The 16,123-nt window shown below is 43.7% G+C and overlaps 2 protein-coding genes across 3 annotated transcripts; both read right to left on the bottom strand.

Moving 5' to 3' along the window:
- Nucleotides 1-767: 767 nt before the first annotated feature.
- Nucleotides 768-12,534, bottom strand: LOC120034197 (long-chain fatty acid transport protein 1-like). Of its 2 annotated transcripts, XM_038980667.1 has the most exons (13): nt 12,041-12,534; nt 11,478-11,645; nt 10,883-11,277; nt 9,799-9,966; nt 5,289-5,358; nt 5,041-5,132; nt 4,768-4,877; nt 4,409-4,618; nt 4,071-4,197; nt 3,745-3,882; nt 3,428-3,592; nt 2,610-2,756; nt 768-2,462 (listed from the first exon to the last, which is right to left on the bottom strand). In XM_038980667.1, exons 2-13 carry the CDS (start codon nt 11,642-11,644, stop codon nt 2,305-2,307), a joined length of 1,947 nt encoding a protein of 648 aa, XP_038836595.1. In that variant the 5' UTR covers nt 11,645; nt 12,041-12,534; the 3' UTR covers nt 768-2,304. The 2 variants fall into 2 exon arrangements, with proteins under 2 accessions (XP_038836595.1, XP_038836596.1); XM_038980668.1 differs by lacking the exon at nt 12,041-12,534 and having other exon boundaries at nt 11,478-12,014.
- A 1,132-nt stretch (nt 12,535-13,666) lies between these two features.
- On the bottom strand, nt 13,667-15,101 carry LOC120034281 (prostaglandin E2 receptor EP1 subtype-like). The gene is made up of 2 exons (XM_038980785.1): nt 14,184-15,101; nt 13,667-13,930 (listed from the first exon to the last, which is right to left on the bottom strand). The coding sequence occupies exons 1-2, from the start codon at nt 15,099-15,101 to the stop codon at nt 13,667-13,669; spliced, it is 1,182 nt and encodes a 393-aa protein (XP_038836713.1).
- Nucleotides 15,102-16,123: the final 1,022 nt, after the last annotated feature.

The following is a 16,123-nucleotide window of genomic DNA, read 5'->3' as shown; positions in this document are numbered from 1 at the left end:
TGCAGATAGATCCAGTTGAGTTTACCACCTAGTCCTAGATGATGAAGGCTGATCACTTGGAAGGGACAGTCTGGAATAAAGCATGTAATGGTCTTATGTTTGTGAGTATTGTGTCTACAGATGATATACACCGAGTATACCAAACATTAGGAACAACTTCCTAATATTGAGTTGCACCCCTTTTGTCCTCAGAACAGCCTCAATTTGTCAGGGCATGGACTCTACAAAGTGTAGAAAGCATTCCACAGGGATGCTGGCTCATGTTGACTCCAATGCTTCCCACAGCTGTGTCAGGTTGGCTGGATATCCTTTGGGTGATGGATCATTCTTGATATACACAGGAAACTGTTGAGTGTGAAACACCCAGCAGCGTTGCAGTTCTAAACACACTCAGACCGGTGCCACTGGCACCTACTACCATACCCCATTTATCCTGCCCATTCACTCTCTGAATAGCACATATACACATTTGTCTCAAGGCATAAAAGTCTTTCTTTGACCCATCTCCTCCTCTTCATCTACACTGATTGAAGTGGATTTAACAAGTGATATAAATAAGGCATCATAGCTTTCACCTGGTCAGTCTGTCATGGAAAGAGCTGGTGTTCCTAATGTTTTGGACCATCAGTGTACATGTTGACTTGAAAAGTAGCAAGTCTTGAAATAGGTAGACCTGAAACTAGTTAGCAGCCCTAAAAAGATACAAGTTTGTCCTAGAATGTCAGAGCCCTTATAACTCTGTTCTGAATCACAAAGTAAAACACTGGTGTCTTTTACAAACCTTTATTTTGAGTTACACCTAAACAAATGTATGAAAATGGAGAGCTAGAATAATGTTCCCAATCAATTATATCTACAATATTACTCTGAGAAATTGCTTTATTACATAATAATAGGGAATCCATGATCGCTGACTAATTGACAGATTTTCAAGATATTGTTTAAATAATGTTCTTTCTTATGTATTGGAGTTCCTTAGTCAGGCTAAGCATAAACCCCCAATAGTTCCAGGACACACAGGGTTCCCACAAGGCACATAATATCAATGTGTGTGAACCTGAGTGGTCAGTCAGTGCATATCATCCATTACTTCAAACATGTTACGTAATCAGGTTTAGTTTTACATTAAAAAAATGTAATCTCGCAATCAAAACTCCTACAGTTAGTGTTTGGAATAAGAGGCATGTTCAGCTGTGACATGTTCTATCATACTACTAGCACACAGGTAGCAACACCTCATCCAACATGGACACGCAACTATTGCTAAAAACCTGTTCACTATTTTGTTCTTTACATGGTGGCACACTACTATTACAAGGTTGGGAGCAAATAGCCTGGAACACCATCTTCCAGAGACTGGTATCTCAACGACTGTGGTATATTCAGTCCCAGCTCTCATCTTTTACACTCTCATTGTAACAAACAGACAAATGCTGTCATTGTAACAGACATCCTGGTTTCAAGTGAAAACTTGCTCTACTCTATGTGCATTGTAGTGTTGAAGGCTTGAACGTTTTCATTTGGCTAAACTAAGAAACAACACAAATGAAGACAAAAAGGGGGGAAAAGCCCTCATTCAACCTTGTCCTTGGACGTTATTGCTAAAACATGGTTTTGTAACAGTTCTAAGGTTTCCCTATTGATTGATCAGTAGCCCTTCGGTCCCCTGATCTAGACTAGATCCAGGGGGCTGGTGTAGGGAGAAACACTAATACATGGAGACTTCAGCAATAACACTACTTAAAGCCTGCAGGTGTAATGCTTTATAACGTGTTCTAAGCACAGATTAGCCTTTATAATACTATGTTATTTTTCACAACGTATGAAAATATCAACTGACAAAAAATTGCCGGATGTTTAGACAGGATCATTATGAGTTGATAAGACATCATAAGGGGTCATGCATGCTTATGACAAGTCTTACAATGCATTATAACGGCATGATAAGGCTTTTCCACTCCAGCATATCAGTCTCCAGTATCTGACACCTCGACAGTCACTTTCCTAAAGCCGGGTGTGCACTACATGACTTTCAAGATCATAACATGGCTGAGCCTCTCGCACTAAACGACCGTCTTTCCTGTAGTATTTTGTTGTCTTGCCAACGTAGTGGTGCCATCCTAACAATGTGGCACAGACAGGGGTCACACACTACAAGATTCCTCACTTGGTCGTGAGGATTGTCCATACCACCAGATCTCGCAAAAACAGTTATGTGATTAGATTTAACGTAGCTACAACAAGCTGTGGCTCATTCACAGCCTCATAAACGTGTTGTGTAAACCCAGCTTAAAGTAGTCCATCTCATAGAGCCATTCTACCCTCCACTATAGCACTGTGTAGCTCCTCATTCACAGCCTCATAACGCCCTGCTCTGGAGTTCAAAAAGTAGATCTGGTCGGTTGATACGCGCGGATCGTATCCCTCCCTCTGCAACCGGGTCTTCTGGATTTTAAAGGTACCTAGGAGGAGGGAAACAAAGAAAATAGGTCATTAATATATTTGATTATTTCTTGGAATGAGCATTAGACGCTTCATGCAAGGCCTTATAAAAAATACAATTGATCGATATTTCACATTAGAATTAGCCTTGTGTCCAGTCCACTCACCTGTGGTGTCTACTTGTGGGGAGATGCGTAGGAACACGGGGCGGGCGTAAGGAGGCAGGGCCTGTTGGACCTCTCGCAGGAACGCATCACAGTCAAATGTCCCTGTTGGGTCTGCGATGGCAGCCATCCCTGCCTTCCCTTCCACATCTACGGGGAGACAAACATACACGTCAGGCTTTTCACAACACCATGCTGCAAAGGGCCAAAGACAAGTCTTCCTAATCACTCAACCTCCCTGTTGACTGGCCGATTTTAACATTTATTTAACAGGGACAATGCTGCCAAATCAATATTTAAAAGGCCCAATTCAGCTGTTTTTACATCAATATCAAATAATTTCTAGGTAACTATTAAGTACAATAGTGATATTTTTCCATTAAAAAAAAAGCTTTTTTTTTTTTTTTAGCAAAAAACGATTTCTCAAGCAAGAATTTTGCCTGGGAGTGGTTTGAGTGGAGAGGAGACAACTGAAAACTAGGTGTTACTGGCAGAGAGGTTTGGAACTCTTATTGGTTGATTAACTATAATTACCACCTGGTGATGTCACCAGGCAAGTCGAAACTCCACCCATGCAAAACCTGCTGATTAGAAGTTCCTGTGTAGATTATATTTTCAACCAGCAACTATCAGGAAATAGCACTGGTCAATTTTGTTAACACTTTTACAGAGTTTGTTTCATCAGCTGTACAATGATACAAAACACAGGAAAAACAGAATTTTGACTGCACTGGGCCTTTAAGTGGAGAGTAACTCCTGGTTTCACCTCCTGTCACTATCATACATGTAACATGGTGCACATAATGTGAACGTCATCTCACCTGGTACAGCTACCCCATACACAGCCACATCGGCCTGGCCCAGCAGACCACTCAGTGTTCCCTCCACCTCGGTGGTGGAGACGTTCTCTCCTCTCCAGCGGAACGTGTCCCCACTGCGGTCCCGGAAGTACATGTAGCCCAGCTCATCCATCACCAACACATCCCCTGGGAGGAGGTAGAGAAAGGTGAGTTAATGACACATTACATTGTGGTAAAGATAAGGACTGATATAATAGCATTAATTCCAAGTATGATAATCGAAGTAAACATTAACTCCATAATTATTGTTTAATCACACTAAGGGCCTGTGGGTTTACCTGACAGATATGCCGAGTCATTTTTCTTGAAGACGCTGTTGGCGATCTTCTTCCTGGTGGCGTCCTGGTTGGCGTAGCCATCAAACCTCCGAAGCGGGTCCTGTTGGTTGATCCTTCCCACCAGCAGCCCTGGCTCCCCTGAAGAGAGGAGTCGTACATGGAGAGGTCAATCTATCCAAGTGTAGTTATGAATCCCTTTTTACGTACATTTTTCACAACATGCTTTACAGTTACCCAGGTTAACATTCACACAGTTGGTTTTGTAAAAGTCCTATATTTATCGATATCATGTCTAAAAATGTTGATATTGGTGCCCATTTACTTACCAGGACGGCAGGGCACACACAGGCCGTGCCTGTCCCTCACCAGCTCCGTTGTCTCCTCATCCACTTTCATGAGGCGGATTGGGTACACATTGGGCAGGATGCGGCTGTTGAACCCACAAGCTCCCACCTTGTCAGTGGAGAAGACATAAAAAGTATTTGATACCACAGATCCTTTTATGTAAATAAGAAATAATAATGGCCCAAGAATAGATCCTTGAGGTACACCACATTGTATTGTGGCTCTATAAAAGTTGCAGTCTTTAGCAAAAATATATTGCTCTCTATTATTTACATACTTGTTGATTGAAGCAGTTGACAACATTGCCCATGACCCCTACCTTGCCGTCCATGTTGGCGATGCTACAGTTGCATTCTGTGGCTCCGTAGAACTCCCCAACCTGGGCCACCCGAAAGCGCTCGGTGAAGGCCTCCCAGACGCTAGGACGCAGCCCATTCCCCACCGCCAGGCGAACCCGGTGACCCTTCTCAGATGGCCGCACCGGCTGGGAGAGCAGGTAGCGACAGATCTCCCCTATGTACTGCACCACCTAGTGGACGGATGGGGAACAGTGTAGACATCAGATTTAAATTCAATGTGGGTTTCAATCAAAAATCTTATAGCTGCACATCGACCACTCAAGAGTCAGGATGTTCTTCCTATGCTCATAGAAGGATACCTAAGCTTTTTTCTACTTACAGTGCAGTTGTGCTTGATGCAATCTTCCCAGAAGCGACTGGCTGAGAATTTCTTCTTCACCACCACAGTGAGTCCATTGATGAGACACTGGCCTACACCCATGATATTACCTGTAAAGGAGAAGAACATTGGACAGCCAAGTGAGGGTGACAGGTTGAGGAGGAGAATCAGGACCACACTGTCAGACCAAAACAAATGACTCCTGAAAGACGGTGGAAGGTGATAGGACAGAAGCAAAAGACAGAGAGATGGATGAAGAGAAGACACACACACCTGCAGAGTGGTAGAGGGGAAGGCAGTCGTAGATGATGTCATCCTGGCGCATGCGGAAAGCATGGTAGCCAAAAGCAGCGATACGGTAATACCTGAAGATAGAACAACACAAAAAGGATTCAATAATCAAATACATGAATGCAGTGGGTGCTAAGCTATGCTATAGCATTGGGAATTACCATACGCAGAAACACACCAGACAAGTGTATCGCTGCTGGATATTAGGATGCTGAGAATGAGAGACTCACCGACTGTGCACCACTATGGCAGCTTTAGGGAGTCCTGTGGTGCCTGAGGTGTATATATAGAAGAGACGATCTGTTGGGGTTGGTGGTTGTGGGGGAGGATGGAGAGAGGAGAGGGTGAAGAGAAGGAGAGGGTGAAGAAAAGGACAGGGGGGAAATGGGAGGGTGGAGGAAGGATAAAAGGAAGGGAGGGAAGAGGGAAGCAGGGGAGGATGGAGAGAGGAAGGGAAGGTTAAATAACATTACATTCTATTTACAACACTGAGACTGATACTGACAACTAGAGGTCGACCGATTATGATTTTTCAACGCCGATACCGATTATTGGAGGACCAAAAAAAGCCGATACCGATTAATCATCCGATATTTATTTATTTGTAATAATGACAATTACAACAATACTGAATGAACACTGATTTTAACTTAATATAATACATCAATAAAATCAATTTAGCCTCAAATAAATAATGAAACATGTTCAATTTGGTTTAAATAATGCCAAAACAAAGTGTTGAAGGAAGTAAAAGTGCAATATGTGCCATGTAAGAAAGCTAACGTTTAAGTTCCTTGCTCAGAACATGAGAACATATGAAAGCTGGTGGTTCCTTTTAACATGAGTCTTCAATATTCCCAGGTAAGAAGTTTTAGGTTGTAGTTATTATAGGAATTATAGGACTATTTCTCTCTATACGATTTGTATTTCATATACCTTTGACTATTGGATGTTTTTATAGGCACTTTAGTATTGCCAGTGTAACAGTATAGCTTCCATCCCTCTCCTCGCCACTACCTGGGCTCGAACCAGGAACACATCGAGAACAGCCACCCTCGAAGCAGCGTTACCCATGCAGAGCAAGGGGAACAACTACTCCAAGTCTCAGAGCGAGTGACGTTTGAAACGCTATTAGTGCGCACCCCGCTAACTAGCTAGCCATTTCACATCGGTTACACCAGCCTAATCTCGGGAGTTGATAGGCTTGAATTCATAAACAGCAGAGCTGCTGGCAAAACGCACGAAAGTGCTGTTTGAATGAATGTTTACGAGCCTGCTGGTGCCCACCATCGCTCAGTCAGACTGCTCTATCAAATCATAGACTTAATTATAACATAATAACACACAGAAGTACGAGCCTTAGGTCATTAATATGGTCGAATCCGGAAACTATCATCTAGAAAACAAAACGTTTATTCTTTCAGTGAAATACAGAACCGTTCCGTATTTATCTAACGGGTGGCATCCCTAAGTCTAAATATTCCTGTTACATTGCACAACCTTCAATGTTATGTCATAGTTACGTAAAATTCTGGCAAATTAGTTCGCAATGGGCTAGGCGGCCCAAACTGTTGCATATACCCTGACTCTGCGTGCAATGAACGCAAGAGAAGTGACACAATTTCACCTGGTTAATATTGCCTGCTAACCTGGATTTTTTTTAGCTAAATATGCAGGTTTAAAAATATATACTTCTGTGTATTGATTTTAAGAAAGGCATTGATGTTTATGGTTAGGTACACATTGGAGCAACGACAGTCCTTTTTCGCGAATGCGCACTGCATTGATTATATGCAACGCAGGACACGCTAGATAAACTAGTAATATCATCAACCATGTGGTGTTATAACTAGTGATTATGATTGTTTTTTTATAAGATAAGTTTAATGCTAGCTAGCAACTTACCTTGGCTTCTTACTGCATTTGCGTAACAGGCGGGCTCCTCGTTGGACTAGTTAACCGTAAGGTTGCAAGATTGAATCCCTGAGCTGACAAGGTAAAAATCTGTCGTTCTGCCCTTGAAGAAGGCAGTTAACCCACCGTTCCTAGGCCGTCATTGAAAATAAGAATGTGTTCTTAACTGACTTGCCTAGTTAAATAAAGGTGTACATTTTTAAAATAAAAAAATTAGGCAAAATCGGCATCCAAAATTACCGATTTCCAATTGTTATGAAAACTTGAAATCGGCCCTAATTAAATCGGCCATTCCGATTAATCGGTCGACCTCTACTCACAACCACAGAGAGACAAGTGGTAACTGGTACCCACGCAAACCAAGATGCGGACACCCACTCACACTGTCCTAAATGAGAGCACAGAGACCCCAGATAGCCCATTTAGCAAAACCCCAGCATCTCCATAATACTCACCGGGATGGCCAGTTGACTGATTGGGCTGCCCACGGATACGCCTGAGACTGACTAAGCAATACCCTAGAGAAAGTTTCCCAAACCTCTCCTTGAGTACTCCCAGCCTGTTCCACTTATTCAATCTATTCCCATTCTAGTACACCTGATAAAAATAAATAAATATATACAGTTGAAGTCGGAAGTTTACATACACTTAGGTTGGAGTCATAAAAACTCGTTTTTCAACCACTCCACAAATTTCTTGTTAACAAACTATAGTTTTGGCAAGTCGGTTAGGACTTCAACTTTGTGCATGACAAGTAATTTTTCCAACAATTGTTTACAGACAGATTATTTCACTGTATCACAATTTCAGTGGGTCAGAAGTTTACATACACTAAAGTTGACTGTCTTTAAACAGCTTGGAAAATTCCATACAATGATGTCATGGCTTTAGAAGCTTCTGAGGGGCTAATTGACATAATTTGAGTCAATTGGAGGTGTACCTGTGGATGTATTTCAAGGCCTACCTTCAAACTCAGTACCTCTTTGCTTCACATCATGGGAAAATCAAAAGAAATCAGCCAAGACCTCAGAAAAAAAAAACTTGTAGACCTCCACAAGTCTGGTTCAACCTTGGGAGCAATTTACAAACACCTGAAGGTACCACGTTCATCTGTACAAACAATAGCACGCAAGTAGAAACATCATGGGACCATGCATCCGTCATACCGCTCAGGAAGGAGACGCGTTCTGTCTCCTAGAGATGAACGTACTTTGGTGCGAAAAGTGCAAATCAATCCCAGAACAACAGCAAAGGACCTTGTGAAGATGCTGGAGGAAACAGGTACAAAAGTATCTATATCCACTGTAAAATGAGTCCTATATCAACATAACCTGAAAGGCCGCTCAGCAAGGAAGAAGCCACTGCTCCAAAACCGCCATAAAAAAAGCCTCTGGTCTGTCCTCTGGTCTGATGAAACAAAAATTACTTTTTGGCCATAATGACCATCGTTATGTTTGGAGGAAAAAGGGGGAGGCTTGCAAGCCGAAGAACACCATCCCAACCGTGAAACACGGGGGTGGCAGCATCATGTTTTGGGGGTGCTTTGCTGCAGGAGGGACTGGTGCACTTCACAAAATAGATGGCATCATGCGGTAGGAAAATAATGTGGATATATTGAAGCAACATCAGTCAGGAAGTTAAAGCTTGTTCGCAAATGGGTCTCCCAAATGGACAATGACCCCAAGCATACTTCCAAAGTTGTGGCAAAATGGCTTAAGGACAACAAAGTAAAGGTATTGGAATGGCCATCACAAAGCCCTAACCTCAATCTTATAGAAAATTTGTGGGCAGAACTGAAAAAGCGTGTGCGAGCAAGGAGGCCTACAAACATGACTCAGTTACACCAGGTCTGTCAGGAGGAATGGGACAAAATTCACCCAACTTAATGTGGGAAGCTTGTGGAAGGCTACCCGAAACATTTGACCCAAGTTAAACAATTGTGCGCTGCCCTATGGGACTCCCGATCACGGCCCTGGGGAACGAACCAGGGTCTGCAGTAACGCCTCTAACACTGCAATGCAGTGCCTTAGACTGCTGCGCCACTCAGGAGGCCTGATACATCTAATCAAGGGCTTGATGATTAGTTGACAGGTTAAATCAGGTACGCTAGTACTGGAATAAATAAAATACATGTAATTGGCTGAGGTTATGTGAGGAGAAGTTAATTTGCTCTGGAGATAAGTTCATACTAACAACACATAATTTACTCAAAGCTCAGCAGACACCTGAAGCTGTCAATCAAAGCCACATCTGCCCTAGATTGAATCTGTGACACGCATACCAAAAAATAACCAGGACTGAGTAGAATACAAAATCACCAGGAAATTGGGATGGATCAATCATCTTAGGGAAAGAGCTTCCAAGTTAGTCTTGGTAATTACAGCTCTTTGTCTGAGCGAGACAGTGAGTGACAAGGAAAAGTGACTGAACTGTTTTATTTCACTTGAAAAAGTTAGGATGACAGTGGAATATTCATGTGGAAAACACTCCATGCATACAGATCCATTCTTTTCTTGTGGGCTCATTTTACCCGTCAGCTCTGACCTACTAAGCTGTCAATGTGAGATGGGTATTAGCAGATAGTTGTGGACTCTAGCTAAACTGTTTTACATATGGCGAGATACATTTTATCTTGTTGGAGACTGGCCAGAGATTGTGAGGTATATGTTACCTTGGCAGCAAGAGAGTATAGTAGTGTGTAGCATTATGATGTTATACACAATATTACATTCTGAAATGCTTCAAAATAAGTGTCCAGCCACAGGTATCTGTACGTTATAGGAGACTGGATGAATAATAAGATGTGAGGGGAAGGAGGACACTCACCATTGAAGCTCTTGGGTGGGATGCAGGGAGGAGGGGGCAGTGTAGGGGCAGAGGCCAGGATATAGTCCAGATTCTGGGCAGCCAGGGAGGCCAGACAGTCTACACTGAGCTCTCCTGTACAAAACCGCACCATCGACGGGCTCAGGGATGAGCTCACCTCCAACATGGCTGAGGAGACAAAGAGATAGAGGAGTGCAAGAAATAGAGGCAGAGATGAGGCAGAGAGAAAGAAGGGAGAGAGATGACAGGAGAGAAATAATAGGAATAGAAGAGGGATAGGGAGAGTAGAGGGAGAGTATAGGGAGAGTATAGGGATAGAAGAGGGAGAGGAATAGAAGAGGGATAGAAGAGTTGAGGGAGAGGGATAGAAGACGGAGAGGGATAGAAGACGGAGAGGGATAGAAGACGGAGAGGGATAGAAGACGGAGAGTAGAGAGCCACAGGATATTTCAGAAGGGGACTTTCACTGGGAGAGTGAATACAGAATTGAAAAGTAGTTATCGATTAACTACCTGGTCAAGGGAAGAGACAAATCATAATTACAAGAAAGATAGTGTACTGATGCATTATGCATAGAATGTTGACAATAAAAGTGCAACAAAACAAATGAGCAGACAGAACATCACTGTTGACCCAGACATGACCCAGACAGAATACTGACATAAGCAGACGGAACACTGTTGCCAGACAGAATGTCGACCCACCCAGACAGAATCAACAGACAGAATTCTGAGATGGAATATTGCAACAGACCATCAGAATTTTTTTTTTGGAACACTTTATAATGATAGTTAGATGTCTGAAATAAGCAGACGTAAGACTGTTGCCAGACAGTTGACCCACCCAAATGTACAGAGACAGAATTCTGAGATGGAATATTGCAACAGGCCATCAGAACATTGGAAATTATCTTTGGAATGCTTGCAATAAGAAGCCTGCATTGACTGATTTAGGACCAGTTTTGCCTTTTAAATCATAATGAATAAGAGGGGTGACCCGATCCTTGATCAGCACTCGTACTCTGAGACGCTTTGTGAATACAGACCCCAAACCCCACATTTCCCCATCTCTGAATCCCACCTACCACCAGCCAGCTCGGCTCCGAATACGATCCCTCTGGACGCAGACACTCCAACACAGTGCAGGAGAGCGTCCCTCTGCAGGTTGAAGTTGATGAGTGCTGCCTCCACCCCCACCTTGGCCAGGCCTAGCCAGAGGGCCACCTGCAAGGGCCGGCTCTCCATGAAGAGGGCCACCACATCCCCCGGGGTCCAGCCCTGGGCCAGAGCCCATTGGGCCACAGCGTTAGACAGCAGGTCCAGCTGGGTGAAGGTCCACGTCTCTCCTGTGGCATCGTAGATGAGGGCGGGTTTATTTGGGTGCTGCTTAACCGTCTGGGCAAAGATGGAGGGGATATTGCTGTTGCGCCGTAGGTGGTGCCACAAGGCTATCTTGACTCGTAACAACACGTAAAGGCCACTGGAAGGAGTACAGAGAGGGAGATTAGGGAGGGAATGTTACTATTTTACCATTACCTATAGTGATGATGACTAACTAGTAAAATGTACATTTCCTGAAGAAAATGTGTGTGCCTGCTTCAGCAGTCTTAATGTGTTTTTTATGGTAGTAGAAGTTGACGCAAGCACACTACATATTCTTAAGAAATTAAAGGCACTCACTTTAGGTCTCTTTTGGCAGTACGGACTACGATGTAGAGGTACTTCCAACCACCTGTGCCCAGAAAGACCCCGAAGCCTGCTGCTAAGCTCCAGGACCAGGGGACCCCGAAGAGACGCAGCAGACCCAGCGATCCCAGACACAAAGAGGCACTCACCGCATTGCGCATCCTAGCAGTGGAGGAGAGGAGTTTCAAAGGGTTATAAGGGTGGGATAAGTGAGAGACAGGCCTACAGCATGGTGTTAAAATGTAATGGCAGAGGGGTAAGGATAGAGGGTGTACAACACGTGGCAGTGGATGACAGAGAGGTAAGAGTGCTTTTGGACCAGTCTCTTATAAAAATGACTAACTTGACTGTAAATGACTACCTAACTTGACTAATTTCAACAGTGAAATGCGAGGTAGCCTCGACCTTATAGCATGGCTTATAGGATTACATACTGTATAGTTGGTGTTAGAACCATGATTTATTTGTTGTTTTAGGCAAGCTAGTTAAAATGCACTGTGCAAAAATGTTATCATATAATGCAGCGCTGCCTACAGAGCGTAGGCCTAGTCTCTTACCTATGATCATACACGACCCGACGACGAACTATTTGAGCGATGTCCCTAACCTTTCACCTAGTAAGTTAACCGAGTATTCTACAAAACGTTCAATAGCGCTTTAGCCACTACCAGGCTTGTATACAAATTAGAATCGCCACCACACGCTGTTGAGTTCGTTGCAAGGATAACATTTATCATTTGAAATATTGCTACATTAATACGTATCTAAATGTTACAACAGTTTGACAGTTTAACTGTCACCGCACAAAATTGCTATCAGAACAACGCCTCTCATGTAACAATGCATCAAATACATAGCCTACATAGCCTAAAGAATTCCGAAACAGATTCACTAAATGATGGAATGACTAGACAGTTAATGGATACTTATCTACTTGTAGTAGCCGAAATATAAGAATCACAGTACTATGTACTCCATATTGAATGTTATTGCATTGCGACGACCACCAACAGCACCGCCCAAATAGTATCGTCCTTTCTCTGTGAACTCAGCCATTAGCTCCTCATCGAATTACCGACTCAATCCCATTGGCCGATGTTATGATGACGAAGGGGAATCCGCCTCTTGACCCGCCTGTTTCAGGTTCACTTCATCCAGTTGACCAATGATTGCAGGTGCTGCTACAAATTGAGAATATTAAATCACATTCAGACAAATACTGTGTACTGTATACAGATATCCTACTGAAACGATATATGTGTGTGATGAAAAAAATCCCTGATTTTTTTCTCTACTTTGTCATACAGAGGCACTCAGGTAGGCTATACTTTCCTTATGAGTCAAATAGTTTTGACCCCTACAGTAGCCTAATTGGTTCTACAAATGTTGAAATTAAACTTTGTGAAGGAGCACCTGTTTATTTTGAATCACAATGAAGCAATTCCATGCGGCCATTTAAAGTGAACATAAACATTACAGTCTGGTGGGTTACAACAAAGATGATCTATTATATTGACAAGACAGTCAAGTGGCCGATCTAACAATGGAAATACATGTCCTCAAAGATGGAAAGCAGGTGTGGGAGGCGAGTCAGGTGGGACCATTCTAGCCAATGAGAGGGCAGAAAAAGCGTGTGAACAACAGGCGTAACTCTGATTTAAATTACTTTTTTTCAAAGTTGCCGAAATGCCACGTGTAATAACCTAACCATTACAAAACGTATATTCGATCAAATAAGCCTCACTTAGCAAATTAGCAAATACATTTTTTTGTTGACCAAATTTGACACTCTCATTGACCATTCAAAAATTCCTCAATTCGTGGTCTTATTTTCATGGAAAGATTTTGGGCAGAGTAAACCCTCTCGCTTCGCCTCCACTTCTCTGTTTACAAGCTTTTCAACACAAATGCAGTAGTACAAATTAGAGACTGAAAAGCTTGCAGGTGTTTACAGGTCACCAAACTAAGTGAAACATCTCTAATGTGTTTATGAGTTGACTATCCCATGATTGCCAACTGCTCTTCTGCTATGAGTATATGTCCACATTCTTGTACTGTAGGCCTATGCATCGATGTGCAGCATCTCAAACCTGTTTCACTTGGTGTTTTTTAGTTCTCTCTTCACTCAGTTCATCACAGAGAGTGTATCCACAAATGGGAATATCTTTACACACATTCATGGGTCAGTGTAGTCCGATCCCCTGTCTGCGTGAGGCTGTAGTGCAGGAGCTGCTCTGTGTCAGGGTGGACCTGGAGTCTGGTTGGAGGACGCGGAAGACCCTGCGTAGCACAGCCCGTCTGAGCAGGATGTAGACCCAGGGGTCCAGGATCTGGTTCCAGGTGGCCATGCGGAGGCCCAACAGAACCAGCTTCTCTGACTGACGTACCGTGTGGCTGGAGCCTCGCCCGCCGCGACAGAACTGACCCACCAGCAGAGAGATGGAGATCTGGTGATGGTGGACAGAAAAGCCACTATGTTAGGGACATAAAAGCCACTGTGGGTCACTGAAAGGCACACTGTATATGAGGTGGGCCTGAATCCATGAGGTGAATATGTTGTAATCTACTATTCATTTTAGAAACACTTATGTGTCTGTGTTTAAACAAGCAAAAGCCTTGTCTACGATAAGCAAGCTACCAATGTTAAACCATCTACAGTATAAACAAGGTCAAATGTTGGTGGAGGCGCTAGCTACTCACTAGAAAGGGGCTCCAGCACACACAGGACACCATCGTGATCAATGTCAACTGGGCCATCATCTCTACATCCAGCGAGCGTAGGGGAGAGGAGGAGGTTCTTCCATATCGTCCTGGTGCTGCTGTAGTGTTTGTCCTGATGCCCTGGGAGCTGAGCCTGGCCTGCAGCAGAGCCAGCCCACTCAGGGTGTTACAAATCAGGGAGAGGCTGAGCGCCGTGAGCCCCAGGCCGGAGAAGGTGAGGGCCAGGCTGGCGTCAGCCGTGGAGAGCGGCCCGTGGACTGTCAGAAAGCACCAGGTACCAGGGAATTGGGTTGTGTAACTACCCACGTCCACCAGGGGGAGCCCGGCCAGCAGCAGGGCCAGGGAGGACAGCAGGAGGACAGCCAGACGCATGTGGGCCACCGTGATCAGGGCAGAGTGGAGAAGGGGCTGGGTAATGCCCATACAACGCTCCACGGCCATGGCACTGCCCAGTAATAGAGGACACAGGCCGAAGAACACCAAGCTGGCACCGAACAGTTGGCAGAACATCCCGGTAGGCTCGGTGGTGTCACACATTCCTGCAGCCACCCTGTGCCTCCGACTCTGACCCAGGTGCAGATGGAGGGCAAAGGCACCAGGGATCAAATTACCAGCCAGGTCGGTTAGCAGTAGAGCCCCCACTAACAGCAGGAACGGAGCTTTGGCCCGATGTCTGAAGCGTACATAGGACTTAGCCAGGATGCCCAGGGCGCTTAGGTTGGAGAGGCCACCCAGGGTCATGGTGAAACAGTACAATCCAAAGGAGGGAGGGTTGATGGGGGGTGGCAGTGTGGTGGCATTCAGGGTCTGGATGGATGGACAGGGGCAGGAGGAAAAGTTGAGTTCAAGGAGGTGGTGGAGGACTGAGGGAGAGGAGGGGGCAGAGACTGTAGCCATGATGTCATAGAGGAGCAAGGAGTATTCAGCTTCAATGCCATCTGCAAAGAATGAGAGATATTAAGTTGAAGACTGGTTCAAACGTTTGTAAGCAAACAGTACTTGCGTATTAGATCTATGTAATCCAGCCTGGTCTCATAGACTAGATGAAACATAGTACATTTAAATCCAGGGCACACACATTTGTATCATACGTTACGTTTGGTATGGGTACATAAGACAGATGATTACTTAAGTTGGGGTGGATGGGTGCGTGAATAACGCAAATGTCTGAATCTCATCACGGACAACTTTAGCATTTTAGCTAATTAGTAACTTTTCAACTACTTACTACTTTTTAGCTACTTTGCAACTACTTAGCATGCCCCTAACCATAGCCCCTTTAGCTAACCCTTCCCCTAACCCTAACCTTAACCCTTTAACCTAACTCCTAAACTTAACCCTACCCCTAACCCCTAACCTAGGTAACGTTAGCCATCTAGCTAGAATTCATAACATATCATACTTTTAGCAAATTCATAACATATTGTATGTTTTGCACATTTGTAACATTGTCCTTTTTGCAAATTTGTGACATAATACGAATTGTAATTCGTAACATATCATACGAAATGGGTGATGGACATCAACAAATTAATGCATACCATACGAAACTAAACATATACTAAATGGAGTGTCATGGATTTACGTGCAGAATTATTCGACATGCTCTGAGACCAGATTGTGTAATCAGTTGTAATAGGACAGGGATGAATACTGGCGTGACTTTAATAGAGACGATTTGAGAATCTGAGAGTCATACTTACAAGGCCATTGAACAGTTAAAAATAAATTATGTTGAATTGTCAAAATGAAATGTCTCTAAGGGAAATTCATTTTCTGCATGACTACAACTTAGTACTAATTTAATTTAACAAAACTCCTAGATATCTGAAGTGCACCTGTGTGATTACGAGCATTGTATGCTTCACTTTGAGGAGGCACATTGAGTGATTATAATAGTGACAGGTGGTCTGTGTAGG

The sequence above is a fragment of the Salvelinus namaycush genome, chromosome 41 (assembly GCF_016432855.1).
Source record: "Salvelinus namaycush isolate Seneca chromosome 41, SaNama_1.0, whole genome shotgun sequence".
In the NCBI taxonomy this organism is placed as follows: domain Eukaryota; kingdom Metazoa; phylum Chordata; class Actinopteri; order Salmoniformes; family Salmonidae; genus Salvelinus; species Salvelinus namaycush.
The sequence above is the reverse complement of the archived record's forward strand: the minus strand, read 5'-3'. Positions and strand labels throughout refer to the sequence as shown.